General features: G+C 34.9%; 5 protein-coding genes across 10 annotated transcripts; 3 read left to right on the top strand and 2 right to left on the bottom strand.

Moving 5' to 3' along the window:
- Positions 1-206: 206 nt before the first annotated feature.
- LOC111691779 lies at positions 207-3,226 on the bottom strand. The gene is made up of 4 exons (XM_023455106.1): positions 3,012-3,226; positions 2,059-2,953; positions 1,560-1,857; positions 207-1,506 (listed from the first exon to the last, which is right to left on the bottom strand). The coding sequence occupies exons 1-4, from the start codon at positions 3,122-3,124 to the stop codon at positions 1,256-1,258; spliced, it is 1,557 nt and encodes a 518-aa protein (XP_023310874.1). The 5' UTR covers positions 3,125-3,226; the 3' UTR covers positions 207-1,255.
- Positions 3,227-3,671: 445 nt separating this feature from the next.
- On the top strand, positions 3,672-7,467 carry LOC111691781. 4 transcript variants are annotated; one of them, XM_023455112.1, is made up of 3 exons: positions 3,672-4,267; positions 4,562-4,898; positions 6,701-7,467. In XM_023455112.1, exons 1-2 carry the CDS (start codon positions 3,739-3,741, stop codon positions 4,894-4,896), a joined length of 864 nt encoding a protein of 287 aa, XP_023310880.1. In that variant the 5' UTR covers positions 3,672-3,738; the 3' UTR covers positions 4,897-4,898; positions 6,701-7,467. The 4 variants fall into 4 exon arrangements, with proteins under 4 accessions (XP_023310880.1, XP_023310878.1, XP_023310879.1 ...); XM_023455110.1 differs by having other exon boundaries at positions 3,672-4,450; XM_023455111.1 differs by having other exon boundaries at positions 3,672-4,525; positions 4,655-4,898.
- On the top strand, positions 6,706-15,782 carry LOC111691783. The gene is made up of 2 exons (XM_023455116.1): positions 6,706-7,681; positions 15,670-15,782. The coding sequence occupies exons 1-2, from the start codon at positions 6,926-6,928 to the stop codon at positions 15,700-15,702; spliced, it is 789 nt and encodes a 262-aa protein (XP_023310884.1). The 5' UTR covers positions 6,706-6,925; the 3' UTR covers positions 15,703-15,782.
- LOC108911316 lies at positions 8,195-11,214 on the bottom strand. Its single transcript, XM_018716221.2, has 4 exons — positions 11,000-11,214; positions 10,047-10,941; positions 9,548-9,845; positions 8,195-9,494 (listed from the first exon to the last, which is right to left on the bottom strand). Exons 1-4 carry the CDS (start codon positions 11,110-11,112, stop codon positions 9,244-9,246), a joined length of 1,557 nt encoding a protein of 518 aa, XP_018571737.1. The 5' UTR covers positions 11,113-11,214; the 3' UTR covers positions 8,195-9,243.
- LOC111691782 lies at positions 11,660-15,782 on the top strand. 3 transcript variants are annotated; one of them, XM_023455114.1, is made up of 3 exons: positions 11,660-12,438; positions 12,550-12,886; positions 14,689-15,782. In XM_023455114.1, exons 1-2 carry the CDS (start codon positions 11,727-11,729, stop codon positions 12,882-12,884), a joined length of 1,047 nt encoding a protein of 348 aa, XP_023310882.1. In that variant the 5' UTR covers positions 11,660-11,726; the 3' UTR covers positions 12,885-12,886; positions 14,689-15,782. The 3 variants fall into 3 exon arrangements, with proteins under 3 accessions (XP_023310882.1, XP_023310883.1, XP_023310881.1); XM_023455115.1 differs by having other exon boundaries at positions 11,660-12,513; positions 12,643-12,886; XM_023455113.1 differs by having other exon boundaries at positions 11,660-12,886.
- Positions 15,783-16,079: the final 297 nt, after the last annotated feature.

The following is a 16,079-nucleotide window of genomic DNA, read 5'->3' as shown; positions in this document are numbered from 1 at the left end:
TATTGAAGATATTTAGCCATTTTCTTGTAATTTTGTTGGTAATTGTTTAACTGAAACTGACATTTTAAAAATATAACCTCTTTCATATGTCCATATTTTATTATTTTTGGCAAAGTTAACAATTAGTAAATAATAGTAGTAATCAGTTGATTCTTAATTTAATATTTAATACACAATTAGTTTATAAATGAAGTATGACGCCAAAATCAACAATTTAGTTATATTTTTCTGAATTGCGTAAAAATCATTATAAATGTAACATCTGCTCAAAAACAATTTTCAAGAATTACAGTAGGATGGAAAAAGATTTAAATAAGTATTTTGGCTGTCCCAGGAAAATTAGAAACTAATTTATAAAAAAGTCTAAAGGTAGGTAATAAGTAAAATATATCGACACATATTCATTAGAATAAAAGTAATATTTTGCTTTGTGTCCCCCTCAAGCAGTGACCTGTGAAAACATAACGTCACTCGTAGTTGCCTTATTAGATTCAAGGTCAAAAGTACTTTTCTCTACATGTCCGTAACACACTTTCCCGAAAAGTGCCCATCTCTAATGTATATCTTCATCTTCAGCTTAAAATCAATTTTTATTTTCAATGTGCTTAGTCTAAAAAAGTGAAAATGGAAACATTTTTCAAATGATTAACAATTACGAAGCCCTTAGCTTTCAACTTTTAAAATTTCATAGGAAAAAAAAATCGTTTATTACAATCCTTGAAACTTACCCGTTTTGTTCAATTACCTATATTTTTATCAAATATTGAACATACCTGCGAAAACATTTGTTTTACTGAAGCAATTTATTAAAAATTGGAATTGTGATTTTTTAATTTTTGATAAAGCTATTAATTTTAAAATGGAAAAACTCTATCTAAAAAAAGATAAACAAAGTACATAGGCAAATTTGTTTATATCAAAATAATAATAATAATAAATATATGTATTGTATCCATCCTATATACTTCATTTTTAGCGCTAACTTGGGCTTCATATTTTATTTTAATTTTTTTTTTCATATCACTTCCGTTTCATAAATATTTTTACAAATATAAGGGACAAAACCTTGCGTTTGAGAAAATGTTTAAAAAAATGACATATGTAAATGCAGTAGTGTTCCATGAAATACAAATTACCAACTCCGAATATCGTGTTCTGTCTAGGGCTTAAAATTTCAGAATCACTATCATAGTACTAATTTGAAGGCTACGCGATATTACCGAACACAATAATTAGGTAGTCTTATAAGGTTTATCTATTCTGTACCTTCAGTAAAATCAGTTGCCGAGTCTGTATTGAAATCTGTAATAATAAACCAACTGGGAACCTGCCATAAATGAAAAACTCTACTCTCCATATTCTTCTCGTTCTCCTTCAATTGCAACAAGTCCTTCTGCAGTTTTTTGTGTCGTTCATTTAGTTGGAGGAGCTGACTGCATAAGGCCTCTTGCTGAGATTTCGATTCGTCTAAACGATTCTGCAATATTTTTATTTCCTTTTCCCTTTCTAAAATAAAATTAAAATAATCCGAGTTTGGAGAAATCTTTGTAATAACTCACTGGAAACGATAGCTGCTAAGTTGGCCATGGCATCATAAACGTTACAACTGGTATTGGTTTGGCCATCGGTAGTATTTTTTAAATTGGGCATACCATCAAGACTAGACTCATCTAATGATGTACTGAAAGAAACGGTACTTGTAGTTGCGACTCCTTCTATATCAGATCCTAGCTCCCTCGTAATATCACCTGCAACCGACTGCAGGTGCTGCTTGCCCTGCAAGTGCTCGCGTTTATTGTGAAGGTTATGAAACCACTGGTCGCATGTTCGGCAATAGAGTTCTTCATTATCTTCTTCCTAAAAGTCACCACAGAGATATAAAACAGCCTAAATTGTTGTTGTTATGACAAAAAGAAATGACAGAACAATTTTATTTCACCGAATTTTTAATAAGTAAATCCATATCTTTATACTTTATTGCTTTACAAAGAGATAGATCTCACTTCTGAAGTAACGTCATGCACAAAGCATCAACATCTTGGTAACGGTTCTACTTACATCAAAATCATCAGTAGCATCCATATCACTCTCAGACAGAACATTATTTTGAAGTCTTTTTTTTCGTTTTTTGGTCAAATAAGCCCTGTATGCGTCAGACTGCCTATACTGTCTTAATTCCTCTCTATACCGCTTTTTGTCTTCTTCGGCCTTTTCTAAATAAGGTTTTTTCTCCTCCAATGTCAAACTAGACCAACGATTGCCTATAATTTTTGTGATTTCATGAAAAGCAAGGTTACTCTCCTTAAATAACTTTCTTTGTTCATTTAGGTACAAATTGTAACCAGTGGCAGGGGCCTTAGGAGGGAGATTTAGTAGCTCTGGCTTACGTTTCCTACCCTTAGGCCACCCCCCTCGACCCTTCTTTGGTTTAATAACTTCTACTATATTTTTTGATATGGTTGGATTTATTAATTCCTCAGCAGTGTGTGTTTTAATATTAGTTGTTACCGATGATTTATTTGTCATTTCACCATTAGTAGAACCTAATTCTATAAGTGGAGCATCAATTTTCTCGGTAATAATACTACTAACATTATGAACAGTCTTTTCGAATGCTAGGTTACTTATTGAGACTATTTTAGGCCTATTGATAATACTCTGTATTTGGCCCTCACAGTTAAATATATTTGTATGAATATCATTTGACAAAGAAGAAAACGTTAAAAATGCCGATTGCACACCAGAACCTGAAGTAGTAGTACTAATGCTACTGATATCACTGCATTCACTTGAAAATCCATCACTATCACAATTTATACTCGTTTGTAATATTCTGTCTTTACTACCAGCTACATTTTGTTGCGATATTAGCTGAGCAGCAACATTGCGTAGATCCTCAACAGACAAATTTAAATCTGATGACAGAGCATCATTTAGTGACATGCAAATTAAACTAAAAATAAAAATTTATTATACAATAAAGTGGAACGTCATCGTCTGTGAATATTTACCCTTTGCTTGTTTCAACCAAAATACCATTCCTAAGTAAATTGTTTGCTTCATCAGCCGTTTCGCCATCCATATTATCAGTCTTAATTTTAATTTGTAATCCAGATATATTCATAGTATATAAGTTGAATCTTAAAGATTACTTCTGAAAAATATTTATTTCTCATAATTTTAAAATACACAACGATCAACAAAACGAAATGAACCACAAAAAGAACGAAAAAATGTCAACTGTCACTAATTAAACATCATCTTCTTCTTCGTGGATATATACACAAGAGTAGTTACTCTTATGGATATATACCGCTGTCAAATAAATAACGTGCATTCAATTCAATTAAGTGATCCTACTTTGTAATCAACATAATAAATTCTGACGTATTTAAATATCATCTCAGGAAGGGTTTTCGTAAACTAAGATCTGAGATCAGTTAGACTACTAAAGCTGTTATCCGATTTCAAGAGGAATTTTTGGATTTAAAAGAAAATAATTATACGACGGCGCCTCGCCCTCAAGATCACTTTGATTGAACTATGTAGTACCGCTTTAGGTGCTAGTTGATCACACATTTTATAGAAAGGAACGCTACTATTGCCGTTCCGTTCTGTATTACTAATACTCCGTGCTGTAACTATCTTCATTACGCTTTTGTGTGCTAGAAGATCACGTCGTGTTTGTTATAACTAGACTAATTTATTTTGTTTTAGGAAAATAAAATAGGATTAACAATGGGAAAGTCAAAAAGGAAAAGAAGCTTATCACGATCACCGTCTCCAGGGTGTTCTAGTCGTGGAAAAACCCTTCAATTGGAAAAAAGGCTAAAAGCGTTGGAACGACGCTTTAGACGCCATAGTGAATCCAGATCATCCAAATCCCCAACGTCAAAAAGGTCAAAACATTACGACAGAGGAAGCTTAAATTCAAGGGGTGATCGAAACTCGAGGCAAATGCCAAGAAACTCGACACCGGTTCGAAGTCCCAGAGACTCGACATCCTTTGGCCAAGAAGGTTTTACCCCTTCTTTAACATTACAAGATGGCTCGGAAGGTTTTACCCCTTCTGTAATATCTGCCAGAAGTATTGAGCAGGAAAATGCCCCCTCACCAAATATTAATAATAGTATATTGGTGGTACATGAACCGGGTTTGGATGAAGAAGTGTTGAAATGCTTGGGAGAAGACCCTGAGAACGCCAAGACCGAAAAAGTGGAGCTGCACAAGGCATTGTCTCCTAGATGGCAGCATATGCTGACAAAAGGTATATCAAAAGATAATAAATTAGAACTGCTGGCGAAATATCCAGTCCCAAGCAACTGTGGCGGGTTGCAAACGCCTACATTAAATCCAGAAATAGCCCAAGCCGTTTCCGATATATCCTTAAAGAAAGATAAATATCAGGTGATTATGCAATCTCAGTTGGGTGCAGGAATAACGGCACTGGGTAAGGCCATAACTATGGTATTGGTAGATGAAAGTGATTTGGCAAAATCCCTTGTTCCGATTCTTAGTGAATCCGGTAAGTTACTAACTGACTTGTTTCACTCCTTTTCAGTTCAAAGGAAAAGTTTTCTAACCCCGCAACTAAATCCATTAGCTATGAACATAGCAAAGACCAGTTCCATTGATATACAACTTTTCGGTGCAGATTTTGGGGAGAGACTAAAAGCTGCAAAAGAAATTGAAAAGTCAAGTAAAGACTTAAAAGGCAATAAAGCGTCGACTTTTGCTAGTAATCCAAGGCGAACAGAGTGGAAGGTGCCGACTTTAAACTCCAGGGGCCCGTCTCGGGGGAGGAGAGACCAGAGACAATACGGGCAATCTCGGCACAGGAAACCGGCAGAGCTCCCTCACAGGCGTTACCAATCCAACAAGAGATATCGAGAATAGAGGTAAGTACCTTCGGAGGAAGGTTACGTTTTTTCAGTGAGCATTGGGAAGGCCTACCAGTTACAACGACAATAAAGGAGTATATTAAGGGTTATAAAATTCCCTTCTTTAGAAGACCCATTCAACAAAATCAATTAAAAGGCAAGTCGAGGAAAGAACTTCGGGCCTTACAGGAAGCTATAAAAGAGCTAATTGAAATGAAAGCAATAGAAAAATGCACAAAAGTTAAAAATCAATTTATTTCGCCTTGTTTTCTCGTTAAAAAACCAAACGGGAAAAATCGTTTTATTTTGAACCTAAAAGGATTGAACAGATTTATAATTACGTCACACTTTAAAATGGAAGACTCGAGAATGGTAATGAAATTAATTAGGAAAAGTTGTTACATGACTAGTCTTGACTTAAAAGACGCATATTTCTTGATACCTGTTCACAAACATTATAAAAAGTACTTACGGTTTCAAGTAGATAATCATCTGTACCAATTCACATGTCTTCCGTTCGGCCTTTGTACGGCCCCACAGGTCTTTACAAAAGTTATAAAGCCCGTTCTAGGTTATCTTAGGTCCAATGGTGTAATATGTGTTGCCTACTTGGATGATTTCTGGATAATGGGCGAAACAAAGGAACAGTGTTTGTACTTCACCAATTTAACCATTCAGTTATTGGAAAGGTTAGGTTTTAGTATTAATAGGGAAAAAAGCTCTCTATTACCTTCTCAAACATGTAAATTTTTAGGCTTTATTTTTAATTCAATTCAAATGACGATAGAGCTGACTGCGGAAAAAAGGCAGAAGATATTTAATTGTATTAAAACTATTCAAAATAAAAAGCATATAAAAATTAGACAATTTGCACAATTTGTGGGGCTCGTTGTATCAGCTTGTCCAGCAATAAAATATGCAAAACTTTATACAAAAACTTTTGAAAAGGAAAAATATTTAGCATTAAAAAAGACAAACCAAAATTATAATAAAATCATGACCCTACCAGCCTCGATTAAAATGGATCTGAGGTGGTGGCTAGAAAACATAAACATATCGAACAACGAAATCAGACAAGATAATTTCGCTATCGAAATCTACTCTGATGCCTCAAAAACAGGCTGGGGCGTTCACTGTCAAGGAAATAGTACTCATGGTTGGTGGTCTAAAAAGGAAATAAACTTGCATATTAATTATCTTGAACTTTTAGCAACTTTTTACAGCTTAAAATGCTTTGCTAAGGATCTGAGGTCCTGTAATGTTCTTATCAGGGTTGATAATACGACTGCGCTAGCGTATATTAACAAAATGGGTAGTATTCAACATCGATATCTGAATGAACTAACTAGACAAATATGGCAATGGTGCGAGAGAAGGGACATATGGCTCTATGCCTCTTACATAGCGTCCTCCGAAATTAAAGCAGATGAAAGTTCTAGAGTATTGTCACCTGAAACAGAATGGGAACTAGCAGATTTTGCTTTTAAATATATTGTCAAAAAACTGGGGTGTCCAGACATAGACTTATTTGCAACAAAGATAAATGCAAAATGCAACAATTATATTTCGTGGTACAAAGATCCAGATTCTATAGCAGTTGATGCTTTCACTGTTTCTTGGAAATCAAATTTCTTTTATGCCTTTCCACCTTTTACACTTATCCTCAGAACGTTGCAAAAAATCATCACTGATGAAGCAGAAGGCATTGTTGTTGTACCTGACTGGCCTTCGCAACCTTGGTACCCGTTATTCAAAAAATTATTAATTAGCGAACCAGTGGTATTAGGGCCTGACATTAATTTGTTATCTTCTCCTTTTAGAATGAACCATCCTCTTCATGCCAAGCTTACCCTGGTAGCAGGGAGTTTGTGCGGCAAGCACTCTTAAAAAAGGGATATCCTGCAGAAACAGTGGATGTTACATTGAACTCCATTTCAGAATCCACTCATAAACAATATAATACGTCATATAAATCTTGGTGGAGTTACTGTTTAGAAAACAATAAAAATCCACTCGTGGTAGATATATCAGAAATATTGAGGTTTATGCAGAAAGAATTTGAAAAAGGGAACACTTCGTACGGCAAGCTTAATCAACACAGATCAGCGCTTTCTCTAATATTTCCTGGAGAAATTGGAAAAGACATTTTAATAAGAAGATTTTTAAAAGGAGTTTATCGGCTTAGACCAACAAAACCAAGATATAATACCACCTGGAATCCCCAAATAGTCATTAATTATATTGATTCACTAGGACCAGACGAGACATTACCTACTTTGATATTAACAAAGAAACTAGCTACACTATTGGCTCTGGCCACAGGCCATAGAATACAAACACTATACCTTATAAAAGTGGATAATATTATATTTGATGGCGAAGGAGTATGCATATATATAACTGACCAGGTGAAGAACTCGAAGAATAATGCTCCGCAGCCCTTTTTTAAAGTACCTTATTTCACTGGAAAACCTAATTTATGTGTTGTTTCAACACTCATATCCTATTTAGAAAAAACGTCAGAGTGGAGACCACAATCAGAAGACTATTTATTCATTACAGCAAAGGATCCATACAAGAGGGCATCAAAAGACACAATTAGCAGATGGATTAAACAAACGTTAAACGCAGCGGGAATAAATACGCAGATTTTTTCAGCGTATTCCACACGGCATGCCTCTACCTCGGCAGCCGCTAGAAATGGTGTATCTTGGGATGTTATTAGGAAAACAGCAGGCTGGACAAAAACCTCAAAAGTCTTTGCAAAATTCTACAACCGTCCCGTTGTAGAAGACAACAATTTTGNATTTGTACAATCCTCGGTTTCGACCCATTTAGACATAAAAACAATGATTAACGAAACTGCCAAGCGAACCACACACCGTATGTATTAACACAGAATGGGATGAGAGCAAGCGGAGTGCTCTGCCAGTCGCCCGTACCGGTATTATGACGTCAGGCAATGGTTGCTCAACGTTTTTCCACACTCTGTTTTCATTAATTTATTTCATGTATTTTTCGTTGAAACAAAAAATTGATTTTTGGCATACTAACTAATTAAGGGTAAACTTTTGGAATATGCAAAAAAAAAATTCTACTGAATGGGCCTATTGAAGATATTTAGCCATTTTCTTGTAATTTTGTTGGTAATTGTTTAACTGAAACTGACATTTTAAAAATATAACCTCTTTCATATGTCCATATTTTATTATTTTTGGCAAAGTTAACAATTAGTAAATAATAGTAGTAATCAGTTGATTCTTAATTTAATATTTAATACACAATTAGTTTATAAATGAAGTATGACGCCAAAATCAACAATTTAGTTATATTTTTCTGAATTGCGTAAAAATCATTATAAATGTAACATCTGCTCAAAAACAATTTTCAAGAATTACAGTAGGATGGAAAAAGATTTAAATAAGTATTTTGGCTGTCCCAGGAAAATTAGAAACTAATTTATAAAAAAGTCTAAAGGTAGGTAATAAGTAAAATATATCGACACATATTCATTAGAATAAAAGTAATATTTTGCTTTGTGTCCCCCTCAAGCAGTGACCTGTGAAAACATAACGTCACTCGTAGTTGCCTTATTAGATTCAAGGTCAAAAGTACTTTTCTCTACATGTCCGTAACACACTTTCCCGAAAAGTGCCCATCTCTAATGTATATCTTCATCTTCAGCTTAAAATCAATTTTTATTTTCAATGTGCTTAGTCTAAAAAAGTGAAAATGGAAACATTTTTCAAATGATTAACAATTACGAAGCCCTTAGCTTTCAACTTTTAAAATTTCATAGGAAAAAAAAATCGTTTATTACAATCCTTGAAACTTACCCGTTTTGTTCAATTACCTATATTTTTATCAAATATTGAACATACCTGCGAAAACATTTGTTTTACTGAAGCAATTTATTAAAAATTGGAATTGTGATTTTTTAATTTTTGATAAAGCTATTAATTTTAAAATGGAAAAACTCTATCTAAAAAAAGATAAACAAAGTACATAGGCAAATTTGTTTATATCAAAATAATAATAATAATAAATATATGTATTGTATCCATCCTATATACTTCATTTTTAGCGCTAACTTGGGCTTCATATTTTATTTTAATTTTTTTTTTCATATCACTTCCGTTTCATAAATATTTTTACAAATATAAGGGACAAAACCTTGCGTTTGAGAAAATGTTTAAAAAAATGACATATGTAAATGCAGTAGTGTTCCATGAAATACAAATTACCAACTCCGAATATCGTGTTCTGTCTAGGGCTTAAAATTTCAGAATCACTATCATAGTACTAATTTGAAGGCTACGCGATATTACCGAACACAATAATTAGGTAGTCTTATAAGGTTTATCTATTCTGTACCTTCAGTAAAATCAGTTGCCGAGTCTGTATTGAAATCTGTAATAATAAACCAACTGGGAACCTGCCATAAATGAAAAACTCTACTCTCCATATTCTTCTCGTTCTCCTTCAATTGCAACAAGTCCTTCTGCAGTTTTTTGTGTCGTTCATTTAGTTGGAGGAGCTGACTGCATAAGGCCTCTTGCTGAGATTTCGATTCGTCTAAACGATTCTGCAATATTTTTATTTCCTTTTCCCTTTCTAAAATAAAATTAAAATAATCCGAGTTTGGAGAAATCTTTGTAATAACTCACTGGAAACGATAGCTGCTAAGTTGGCCATGGCATCATAAACGTTACAACTGGTATTGGTTTGGCCATCGGTAGTATTTTTTAAATTGGGCATACCATCAAGACTAGACTCATCTAATGATGTACTGAAAGAAACGGTACTTGTAGTTGCGACTCCTTCTATATCAGATCCTAGCTCCCTCGTAATATCACCTGCAACCGACTGCAGGTGCTGCTTGCCCTGCAAGTGCTCGCGTTTATTGTGAAGGTTATGAAACCACTGGTCGCATGTTCGGCAATAGAGTTCTTCATTATCTTCTTCCTAAAAGTCACCACAGAGATATAAAACAGCCTAAATTGTTGTTGTTATGACAAAAAGAAATGACAGAACAATTTTATTTCACCGAATTTTTAATAAGTAAATCCATATCTTTATACTTTATTGCTTTACAAAGAGATAGATCTCACTTCTGAAGTAACGTCATGCACAAAGCATCAACATCTTGGTAACGGTTCTACTTACATCAAAATCATCAGTAGCATCCATATCACTCTCAGACAGAACATTATTTTGAAGTCTTTTTTTTCGTTTTTTGGTCAAATAAGCCCTGTATGCGTCAGACTGCCTATACTGTCTTAATTCCTCTCTATACCGCTTTTTGTCTTCTTCGGCCTTTTCTAAATAAGGTTTTTTCTCCTCCAATGTCAAACTAGACCAACGATTGCCTATAATTTTTGTGATTTCATGAAAAGCAAGGTTACTCTCCTTAAATAACTTTCTTTGTTCATTTAGGTACAAATTGTAACCAGTGGCAGGGGCCTTAGGAGGGAGATTTAGTAGCTCTGGCTTACGTTTCCTACCCTTAGGCCACCCCCCTCGACCCTTCTTTGGTTTAATAACTTCTACTATATTTTTTGATATGGTTGGATTTATTAATTCCTCAGCAGTGTGTGTTTTAATATTAGTTGTTACCGATGATTTATTTGTCATTTCACCATTAGTAGAACCTAATTCTATAAGTGGAGCATCAATTTTCTCGGTAATAATACTACTAACATTATGAACAGTCTTTTCGAATGCTAGGTTACTTATTGAGACTATTTTAGGCCTATTGATAATACTCTGTATTTGGCCCTCACAGTTAAATATATTTGTATGAATATCATTTGACAAAGAAGAAAACGTTAAAAATGCCGATTGCACACCAGAACCTGAAGTAGTAGTACTAATGCTACTGATATCACTGCATTCACTTGAAAATCCATCACTATCACAATTTATACTCGTTTGTAATATTCTGTCTTTACTACCAGCTACATTTTGTTGCGATATTAGCTGAGCAGCAACATTGCGTAGATCCTCAACAGACAAATTTAAATCTGATGACAGAGCATCATTTAGTGACATGCAAATTAAACTAAAAATAAAAATTTATTATACAATAAAGTGGAACGTCATCGTCTGTGAATATTTACCCTTTGCTTGTTTCAACCAAAATACCATTCCTAAGTAAATTGTTTGCTTCATCAGCCGTTTCGCCATCCATATTATCAGTCTTAATTTTAATTTGTAATCCAGATATATTCATAGTATATAAGTTGAATCTTAAAGATTACTTCTGAAAAATATTTATTTCTCATAATTTTAAAATACACAACGATCAACAAAACGAAATGAACCACAAAAAGAACGAAAAAATGTCAACTGTCACTAATTAAACATCATCTTCTTCTTCGTGGATATATACACAAGAGTAGTTACTCTTATGGATATATACCGCTGTCAAATAAATAACGTGCATTCAATTCAATTAAGTGATCCTACTTTGTAATCAACATAATAAATTCTGACGTATTTAAATATCATCTCAGGAAGGGTTTTCGTAAACTAAGATCTGAGATCAGTTAGACTACTAAAGCTGTTATCCGATTTCAAGAGGAATTTTTGGATTTAAAAGAAAATAATTATACGACGGCGCCTCGCCCTCAAGATCACTTTGATTGAACTATGTAGTACCGCTTTAGGTGCTAGTTGATCACACATTTTATAGAAAGGAACGCTACTATTGCCGTTCCGTTCTGTATTACTAATACTCCGTGCTGTAACTATCTTCATTACGCTTTTGTGTGCTAGAAGATCACGTCGTGTTTGTTATAACTAGACTAATTTATTTTGTTTTAGGAAAATAAAATAGGATTAACAATGGGAAAGTCAAAAAGGAAAAGAAGCTTATCACGATCACCGTCTCCAGGGTGTTCTAGTCGTGGAAAAACCCTTCAATTGGAAAAAAGGCTAAAAGCGTTGGAACGACGCTTTAGACGCCATAGTGAATCCAGATCATCCAAATCCCCAACGTCAAAAAGGTCAAAACATTACGACAGAGGAAGCTTAAATTCAAGGGGTGATCGAAACTCAAGGCAAATGCCAAGAAACTCGACACCGGTTCGAAGTCCCAGAGACTCGACATCCTTTGGCCAAGAAGGTTTTACCCCTTCTTTAACATTACAAGATGGCTCGGAAGGTTTTACCCCTTCTGTAATATCTGCCAGAAGTATTGAGCAGGAAAATGCCCCCTCACCAAATATTAATAATAGTATATTGGTGGTACATGAACCGGGTTTGGATGAAGAAGTGTTGAAATGCTTGGGAGAAGACCCTGAGAATGCCAAGACCGAAAAAGTGGAGCTGCACAAGGCATTGTCTCCTAGATGGCAGCATATGCTGACAAAAGGTATATCAAAAGATAATAAATTAGAACTGCTGGCGAAATATCCAGTCCCAAGCAACTGTGGCGGGTTGCAAACGCCTACATTAAATCCAGAAATAGCCCAAGCCGTTTCCGATATATCCTTAAAGAAAGATAAATATCAGGTGATTATGCAATCTCAGTTGGGTGCAGGAATAACGGCACTGGGTAAGGCCATAACTATGGTATTGGTAGATGAAAGTGATTTGGCAAAATCCCTTGTTCCGATTCTTAGTGAATCCGGTAAGTTACTAACTGACTTGTTTCACTCCTTTTCAGTTCAAAGGAAAAGTTTTCTAACCCCGCAACTAAATCCATTAGCTATGAACATAGCAAAGACCAGTTCCATTGATATACAACTTTTCGGTGCAGATTTTGGGGAGAGACTAAAAGCTGCAAAAGAAATTGAAAAGTCAAGTAAAGACTTAAAAGGCAATAAAGCGTCGACTTTTGCTAGTAATCCAAGGCGAACAGAGTGGAAGGTGCCGACTTTAAACTCTAGGGGCCCGTCTCGGGGGAGGAGAAACCAGAGACAATACGGGCAATCTCGGCACAGGAAACCGGCAGAGCTCCCTCACAGGCGTTACCAATCCAACAAGAGATATCGAGAATAGAGGTAAGTACCTTCGGAGGAAGGTTACGTTTTTTCAGTGAGCATTGGGAAGGCCTACCAGTTACAACGACAATAAAGGAGTATATTAAGGGTTATAAAATTCCCTTCTTTAGAAGACCCATTCAACAAAATCAATTAAAAGGCAAGTCGAGGAAAGAACTTCGGGCCTTACAGGAAGCTATAAAAGAGCTAATTGAAATGAAAGCAATAGAAAAATGCACAAAAGTTAAAAATCAATTTATTTCGCCTTGTTTTCTCGTTAAAAAACCAAACGGGAAAAATCGTTTTATTTTGAACCTAAAAGGATTGAACAGATTTATAATTACGTCACACTTTAAAATGGAAGACTCGAGAATGGTAATGAAATTAATTAGGAAAAGTTGTTACATGACTAGTCTTGACTTAAAAGACGCATATTTCTTGATACCTGTTCACAAACATTATAAAAAGTACTTACGGTTTCAAGTAGATAATCATCTGTACCAATTCACATGTCTTCCGTTCGGCCTTTGTACGGCCCCACAGGTCTTTACAAAAGTTATAAAGCCCGTTCTAGGTTATCTTAGGTCCAATGGTGTAATATGTGTTGCCTACTTGGATGATTTCTGGATAATGGGCGAAACAAAGGAACAGTGTTTGTACTTCACCAATTTAACCATTCAGTTATTGGAAAGGTTAGGTTTTAGTATTAATAGGGAAAAAAGCTCTCTATTACCTTCTCAAACATGTAAATTTTTAGGCTTTATTTTTAATTCAATTCAAATGACGATAGAGCTGACTGCGGAAAAAAGGCAGAAGATATTTAATTGTATTAAAACTATTCAAAATAAAAAGCATATAAAAATTAGACAATTTGCACAATTTGTGGGGCTCGTTGTATCAGCTTGTCCAGCAATAAAATATGCAAAACTTTATACAAAAACTTTTGAAAAGGAAAAATATTTAGCATTAAAAAAGACAAACCAAAATTATAATAAAATCATGACCCTACCAGCCTCGATTAAAATGGATCTGAGGTGGTGGCTAGAAAACATAAACATATCGAACAACGAAATCAGACAAGATAATTTCGCTATCGAAATCTACTCTGATGCCTCAAAAACAGGCTGGGGCGTTCACTGTCAAGGAAATAGTACTCATGGTTGGTGGTCTAAAAAGGAAATAAACTTGCATATTAATTATCTTGAACTTTTAGCAACTTTTTACAGCTTAAAATGCTTTGCTAAGGATCTGAGGTCCTGTAATGTTCTTATCAGGGTTGATAATACGACTGCGCTAGCGTATATTAACAAAATGGGTAGTATTCAACATCGATATCTGAATGAACTAACTAGACAAATATGGCAATGGTGCGAGAGAAGGGACATATGGCTCTATGCCTCTTACATAGCGTCATCCGAAAATAAAGCAGATGAAAGTTCTAGAGTATTGTCACCTGAAACAGAATGGGAACTAGCAGATTTTGCTTTTAAATATATTGTCAAAAAACTGGGGTGTCCAGACATAGACTTATTTGCAACAAAGATAAATGCAAAATGCAACAATTATATTTCGTGGTACAAAGATCCAGATTCTATAGCAGTTGATGCTTTCACTGTTTCTTGGAAATCAAATTTCTTTTATGCCTTTCCACCTTTTACACTTATCCTCAGAACGTTGCAAAAAATCATCACTGATGAAGCAGAAGGCATTGTTGTTGTACCTGACTGGCCTTCGCAACCTTGGTACCCGTTATTCAAAAAATTATTAATTAGCGAACCAGTGGTATTAGGGCCTGACATTAATTTGTTATCTTCTCCTTTTAGAATGAACCATCCTCTTCATGCCAAGCTTACCCTGGTAGCAGGGAGTTTGTGCGGCAAGCACTCTTAAAAAAGGGATATCCTGCAGAAACAGTGGATGTTACATTGAACTCCATTTCAGAATCCACTCATAAACAATATAATACGTCATATAAATCTTGGTGGAGTTACTGTTTAGAAAACAATAAAAATCCACTCGTGGTAGATATATCAGAAATATTGAGGTTTATGCAGAAAGAATTTGAAAAAGGGAACACTTCGTACGGCAAGCTTAATCAACACAGATCAGCGCTTTCTCTAATATTTCCTGGAGAAATTGGAAAAGACATTTTAATAAGAAGATTTTTAAAAGGAGTTTATCGGCTTAGACCAACAAAACCAAGATATAATACCACCTGGAATCCCCAAATAGTCATTAATTATATCGATTCACTAGGACCAGACGAGACATTACCTACTTTGATATTAACAAAGAAACTAGCTACACTATTGGCTCTGGCCACAGGCCATAGAATACAAACACTATACCTTATAAAAGTGGATAATATTATATTTGATGGCGAAGGAGTATGCATATATATAACTGACCAGGTAAAGAACTCGAAGAATAATGCTCCGCAGCCCTTTTTTAAAGTACCTTATTTCACTGGAAAACCTAATTTATGTGTTGTTTCAACACTCATATCCTATTTAGAAAAAACGTCAGAGTGGAGACCACAATCAGAAGACTATTTATTCATTACAGCAAAGGATCCATACAAGAGGGCATCAAAAGACACAATTAGCAGATGGATTAAACAAACGTTAAACGCAGCGGGAATAAATACGCAGATTTTTTCAGCGTATTCCACACGGCATGCCTCTACCTCGGCAGCCGCTAGAAATGGTGTATCTTGGGATGTTATTAGGAAAACAGCAGGCTGGACAAAAACCTCAAAAGTCTTTGCAAAATTCTACAACCGTCCCGTTGTAGAAGACAACAATTTTGCAAAATCTGTTTTAGCAACTGAATTGTGAATACATTCATACATGTTTAATATTGTAAAATCATACACGAAGAGTTCTTGTGCATGGTCATAATAAATGTGTTACACTGATGGCAGTAATTTATTGAAAACAACAGGATGGATATGTAACATTTCTAAGTCTTTAAACTTCTACATAGTTCAATCAAAGTGATCTTGAGGGCGAGGCGCCGTCGTATAATTGTACGATCAAACGAACTTAACTGTGAAGTTCGATCGTAATTATACTAGGCGCCTCGCCCGAAGAGATCACTCCCTCCCTTTACAAAATAATAAGTAATCCCACTAAACAAAAATTCTTTAAGAATAAGATATAAAGGAGTAAGTATCCCAACCCAATTTGGAAATGTTTCATATCCACTCTTGCAA

Source organism: Anoplophora glabripennis, unplaced genomic scaffold (genome assembly GCF_000390285.2).
Source record: "Anoplophora glabripennis isolate ALB-LARVAE unplaced genomic scaffold, Agla_2.0 scaffold519, whole genome shotgun sequence".
Classification (NCBI taxonomy): domain Eukaryota; kingdom Metazoa; phylum Arthropoda; class Insecta; order Coleoptera; family Cerambycidae; genus Anoplophora; species Anoplophora glabripennis.
Note: the sequence above shows the minus strand (reverse complement) of the source record. Positions and strands in the feature narration are given on the sequence as shown.

Bases quoted from the DNA above. Each gene is read 5' to 3' on its own strand.
- LOC111691779 (XM_023455106.1), bottom strand. From the start codon at position 3,124: ATGAATATATCTGGATTACAAATTAAAATTAAGACTGATAATATGGAT. The intron at 2,954-3,011 runs GTAAATATTCAC...TTTTATTTTTAG, and splicing joins TTGGTTGAAACAAGCAAAGG to TTTAATTTGCATGTCACTAA. The intron at 1,507-1,559 runs GTGAGTTATTAC...ATTTTATTTTAG, and splicing joins CTTAGCAGCTATCGTTTCCA to AAAGGGAAAAGGAAATAAAA.
- LOC111691782 (XM_023455113.1), top strand. From the start codon at position 11,727: ATGGGAAAGTCAAAAAGGAAAAGAAGCTTATCACGATCACCGTCTCCA.
- LOC111691783 (XM_023455116.1), top strand. From the start codon at position 6,926: ATGCAGAAAGAATTTGAAAAAGGGAACACTTCGTACGGCAAGCTTAAT.
- LOC111691781 (XM_023455108.1), top strand. From the start codon at position 3,739: ATGGGAAAGTCAAAAAGGAAAAGAAGCTTATCACGATCACCGTCTCCA.
- LOC108911316 (XM_018716221.2), bottom strand. From the start codon at position 11,112: ATGAATATATCTGGATTACAAATTAAAATTAAGACTGATAATATGGAT. The intron at 9,846-10,046 runs GTAAGTAGAACC...GGTGACTTTTAG, and splicing joins ATGCTACTGATGATTTTGAT to GAAGAAGATAATGAAGAACT. The intron at 9,495-9,547 runs GTGAGTTATTAC...ATTTTATTTTAG, and splicing joins CTTAGCAGCTATCGTTTCCA to AAAGGGAAAAGGAAATAAAA.